Here is a 6,000-nt window from a genome sequence, read left to right as displayed (position 1 = left end):
ATCTGCTGACGACCGGACGCCTCGCATCTGGGTATTATACCCTTATCTGTGTTAGACCCTACCCGAAAAAAAAAATCCTGCCTACGCCCCTGTGCTCGTTACGTGGAAGTGCAAGTGTAAACACGTTTACGAACACACAAATAAAATTACGCTTCACTGAGCTCCTTCGATTTTCACCCGCACACAAGGACGCGCACAGTCGAACCTACTGTATTTTATAACTTGCGCAGGTGTTCACTGTGTGTATTTCGTAAAGCACAGTGTCTGTAATCCTTTGTCATTGCGCTGCTCGATTGTATCGTGCTTCTTTTATGCGCTGTGACGTAGAAGCGCGGGCGGCTGACTGAGACGTTCTACGTGTCGCGCAGTGAGAGATCCACCGGGCTGCAATGAATACGTGCACGGAGGGCGATTTGGGTCTCGGCTTCGGCAACGGGGCACTGTCGATATGCGAATCGTTCTTTTCGAGTGATGTGGAGGTGACGACCGTCTCTGCTGATGACGAGAACGAGGGGACCGATTCGAAGGCAAGAGTTTGGAGATCGGATTCGTGGCCCCTGATGTGTCAGTCTTCGCGTGAGAATCAACACAAGTGCTGCCTACACGCAGCTGGGACTTCCGGTAGCGGCTACGTTCATCACAATCAGGTACTGTTCTGGCGTCAATGTACGAATTAATCTCCGTTCTCTCGAAGTTTGTCATTCCATTCGATTCAGCCGGTTTCCGTGGCAGAGTTGTTAGCGCAGCGAGCTACGACGCCAGGGGCTTCGAGTTCGAATCCCAGCCTGGGCATGCGTGCTCTTGTCAGTGTCCCTTCAGGAATTTCATCACATCACTCATCCACATCTTCGCCAAGTTCACCAAGTGTTGATCTCATAAAAGAAAGGAGAAACGTATATGATTGCATTATACAGAAAAAATAAATAAAAACACTATATGGATTAAGTAACACCACTTTAATCTAATCGCGAAGATGAGGATGAACGGTGATATAATAGAACATCCATGCCCAGGACGGGATAAGAACACGGTACCACCTCTGGCGTCCTATCGCGCGGTGCTAACCACTCCGACTGCTACACAAGGAATTAGAGGAAACAGTATATGTGTTCAAATAAATGACAGTAATAATAATTATTATTTAGTCTAGTTTCCTCGAATTCACAGGAATTTTCAGTTTTAATCTAATTTGGTCTTAACTTGCTTTTGACCAAGTTATTTATTTATTTATTCCAAGTTTCAGATAAAGCACTTTTAAGGCCATTGTACACTGAAAACTCTAACAAATAACAAGAACAAGTCAAGATGGTTTTAGGTGAAAACAAGAAAAGTTAAATATAAACATAAGACATAAACAAGGAAACAAACAAAGATTTACATATTCATTTTTAGGGAAGATCGGAAAATACTTCAGGGGCAAAAATGTCTATGTTTCTAGGTATAGTTTATATAGAACTGGGGCAGCCTGTGGAATAGAGCGCGCTGTATAAGGGAAAGCCTAGCGGTAGAGTTGTGGAACAATTCAGTGTTTCGGGTCGATCGAGAGGGAACTCTTAAGTTGAATTCTGAAAGCGAATGTACTTCTGTAGTTTTTACTTTGTTTGGAAGTAAGTTCTGTAAAGTTTCGGGTGCCGTACAACCACTGGCGTACGCTATGAGGAGCTGATGGGGCTACAGCACCTCCCAAAATTTCGAGAAAATCAACATTTTCAAATGACAGCTCAGGAAAAAAACAAAGAGATAAGTGTAAACCCCCTTAAAACTACTCCTGATTACCACCACTCTTGTCATTGAACAACCTTTAAAACGAAAGTTAAAAAATGTTATTACGAAATATTATATTGTGCATCCCGTGTGTGTCTGTATATATATATATATATATATATATATATATATATATATATATATATATAGCTATATATATTATGGGCTTATGTAGTTTGTTTACATTGACTTCGTTCCGGTGCCCATCCCCCCCCCCAAGGCCAATGGTGCATCCCTCCCAAATCATATCATTCGCGACCTCAAACCATATCGTAATCCCCACAAAGTATGTATTTTACTACGACAGCGTGTCTACCGAAAGTAACTTTTTCCTTAGCTTTACGGAACACTATATTTGATCTGCCCCTTCTCAATAAACAGGGGTGCCCATCACTAAAGACCGCCCCTAAAATCGTCCTAAAATAGTTCATCATAATCCCCCAAAATAGTTTGGATGGATACGTAATAATGTATGTCTATTTGAATGAAATACCATGTTAAACTGCCCATATTTTTTAATTGTTCGATTTTCGAGAAAAACTTAAAGCTTGAACATTGATTGCTTAAATGTAGTAAATTATGTAAATATGCATATAAATAGTTTTTGTGAGTAGATATAAAACTCACAATTTGAGTATTTAACACAGATTGTTACACAACTTAAGATAAAGGTAGAAAATTGGACATTGGCAAACCAAATAACATGCTCCACCCGTATGACCGATCCAATTATTGTTTCACGAGACATTGCAGAACCTAGCTAGCTTAAGCTTAGGGCGATAATATAATACGGTTCCTCTTTCAAAGAATTCCCTCTCCCCCTTTTTTGAGGGGGAAATATAATTATTTTAGTAATCCATAACAATAATTATATGGATTTTATCTTCAGTGCAATTTAAATTGTTTTTCCTGTGACAAGAATTTAGAAATGCGGATTCCATATATTTTTGTTCCAAATGATGCACCTGCTTTAAATTAAGCAGTACACCAACACTAGGCATTATATTTTAAGAAGCGATGTTATTAATGAATATCGAGAATATCGCTTATGTCTTGTAATGCAGCTATAGCATAACACTTCACATTTACATCAGTAGCGCGAAACACGCATTCTCACAACAAACTACTGCGAGCGAAGCGAGAAAGAAAATTTTTACATCCATTTCTTTGCAGGCTTTCAAGAATATTAATTTAATGGGGTGTCAATAATTTCTTAGGATCCCGAGATATTTAGTCTTTTCCAGCTTCTCTTTTGGCATGTTGCCTCCCCCATGGCGCAGTGGTAGCGTCATTGCCTTGTAATCGAGGGGTCCCAGGTTCGATACCCGGTGGAGGCACAAGTGGTTCGGATCCCACTTTAAACTGTAGGTCCAGTCCCGATTAGCCTTACTGTGCATAAAGTGGACTTAAAACACCAACTCAACACCAACTCTTTTGGCATGTTCAGGGTTGAAAACGTGTGGATACCATATTGCTAAATATAGTCTCCAAAATGTAATGTTCGAACTCTATCTCCACTACAGAAATCCCTTGACAATCTAAGATTTTACATTTTATCAAGAGCTTCATATCTCCCACTTTAAATTTAATACTCAATCCTACCACCAAAATTTCCATGCCAATTTTAGACTTACTGTTGATATTGAAGAGTGGATATCATCTCCAAAAAATTAATTCTCAGTCTTCACACTAGAATTTCCACAACAGTCTAAGACAATAGTAATACATAAGAATTGGATACCCCCGTCAATTTAATGCTCAATCTCCCTCTAACTAAAATACCCGCCATAATCAAAGACCTAGAGTTGGATGCTGCCCCCCCCCCCCACCAACATTTAATTCAGAATCCCCCCAGAACCCACGTGTCAATTAGTAGTACAGGTGGCCGGGTTCTGCAACCGAAAATGAGGCTCGGTGAGGCTTGCCTTAATGGATTTCTCTCGTAAGGCATGAGCCTCATTTTCTCGCAGTGTTGCCAGCTCACCCCAAGAATATTTTACCATGTGATATTTTACAGGCGAAGCTAACCTACAAATGGGAGTTGGCAACACTGGCAACATCAATTGCGGTTTAGTGTTGCCAACTCACCTCAAGAATATTTCACCATGTGATATTTTACAGGCGAAGCTAACCTACAGAGTAGTGTAGGTGGCCGGGTTCCACGCCCGAAAATGAGGTATAGTGAGGTACACAGTGTTGCCAACCCCCTACTCGAAAAAATCACCAAGGTTTTTGTTTTTGGGTATAACCTAACCTCAAGCAAGGAGTTGGCAATGCTTGAGGCTTTCTCGCAGTGTTGCCAACTCGCCTCAAGAATATTTCACTATGTGATATTTGACAGGCGAAGCTAACCTACGAATGGGAGTTGGCAACACTGACTAGTGGAGGTAGCCGGGTTCACCAGCATCAATTGGCGATCAGTGTTGCCAACTCACCCCAAGAATATTTCACCATGTGATATTTTACAAGCGAAGCTAACCTACGAATGGGAGTTAGCAACACTAGCAACGTCAATTGCGGTTCAGTGTTGCCAACTCACCCTAAGAATATTTCACCATGTGATATTTTACAAGCGAAGCTAACCTACGAATAAGAGTTAGCAACACTGATTAGTGTAATCAGCTCAGTTGAGCGCCATCAATTGGCGATCAGTGTTGCCAACTCACCCCAAGAATATTTCACCATGTGATATTTCACAGGCGAAGCTAACCTACAAATGGGAGTTGGCAATACTGACTAGTGGAGGTGCACGGGTTCTGCGCTATTATTTGCGATTCAGTGTTGCCAACTCACCCCAAGAATATTTTACCACATGTTATTTTACAGGCGAAGCTAACCTACAAATAGGAATTAACAACACTAACAACATCAATTACGGTTCAGTGTTACCAACTCACCTCAAGAATATTTCACCATGTGATATTTTACAGGCGAAGCTAACCTACAAATAGAAGTTGACAACACTGGTAACATCAATTGCGATTCAATGTTGCCAACTCACCTGAAGAATATTTCACCATGTGATATTTTACAGGCGAAGCTAACCTACAAATAGAAGTTGACAACACTGGTAACATCAATTGCGGTTCAATGTTGCCAACTTACCTGAAGAATATTTCATCATGTGATATTTTACAGGCGAAGCTAACCTACAAATGGGAGTTGGCAACACTGACTAATAGAAGTGGCCAGGGTTGCGTCCGAATCAGCAGCAGATGTCACCTAGAGCGCTGTTCCATCCGGGGCTCAGCCAATCTCTGTTGTCCGAATTTGCGGTAGACGTGGAGTCGGAGGGAAGAGCAGAGAGGCGCGACAGATGCACGCTTGAACTCGCTGTGACGCTGCGCTTGGCAGCCATATTCTAACTTTCACTTTGTACAGACAATATTTACTGATTAGAGGATGTAAAACTCAGTTATATTTTAATATTTTAACGATAATACTGAATGCAGAAAACATAAATAATGAAATAGCGTGTTATATTTTTAATGTGAGTAGTTAGGTGGAAATTATTGTCATCTTTGTTTGCGCCCCAGAGCGCGGTGGGTGAAGTTCGGGCTGACACCTGGCGGGAAAAGTGACAGCCGTACTACAAGGGGACATGCAGATTCGGACGACTTGGACGCGACTTCGAGTGCACGCGAGAGCAACGGGGGAGAACGGGATGGAGCGCTTGCCAATCCGGACACGGCTTTTGTAAACCTCTCTCGGGAACGATGTGCCACACACGCGCGTGCGCGCGCTGGCGCCTCTTATTATTTTTGTATTATGGCGCAAACACATCTAGAAAAACTACAATTTTGCTCCCTCTCCTCTCTGCGTGTGCTATCAACAATACGTAGGCCTTGGGACGACGAAAGTTACACAACGGCAAGTCTCGTCAGTACACCTACCCCCAACATCTGGAGTGTGTAAGTACATAATAGCGGGTCGCTTGGGTGTATACAATTTGTTTTGTTTATATTTTGTTTCAGAGCGGGCGAGATAACCGGAGCATGCAGGCACACAACAGCGAGCTGGGATGGAAGATCGTCAGCATATCCGGAGCGTGCAAGTACATAATAGCGAGCTGCTTGGGCGTTAGCGTGGCTTCGCCGGATGCAATACACACGATGCTTAGGTTACAACAGGTTGTTAACATTAGCTTTGGGGAAGAATGTTCTAGACAAGATTGTCTCAGAACATTTTCTTAGTTTCAGACCTATATTAGATTGGTAGAAAAATATACTAGTGGGT

At 42.0% G+C, this 6,000-nt stretch overlaps 1 protein-coding gene across 1 annotated transcript in view; it reads left to right on the top strand.

Annotated features, from left to right (window-relative positions):
- Positions 1–379: 379 nt before the first annotated feature.
- The window catches only part of LOC146003982 (coiled-coil domain-containing protein 125-like), a 44,993-nt gene continuing 39,372 nt past the window's right edge, over positions 380–6,000 (top strand). Inside the window, exon 1 of the mRNA XM_083142517.1 lies at positions 380–647. Within this exon, the coding sequence (XP_082998643.1) occupies positions 390–647 (258 nt within the window). The 5' untranslated portion in view covers positions 380–389. The remainder of the gene's footprint in view (positions 648–6,000) is intronic.

This window comes from Lepisma saccharinum, chromosome 21, assembly GCF_977018435.1.
Source record: "Lepisma saccharinum chromosome 21, izLepSacc3.1, whole genome shotgun sequence".
Taxonomy (NCBI): domain Eukaryota; kingdom Metazoa; phylum Arthropoda; class Insecta; order Zygentoma; family Lepismatidae; genus Lepisma; species Lepisma saccharinum.
Note: the sequence above shows the minus strand (reverse complement) of the source record. Positions and strands in the feature narration are given on the sequence as shown.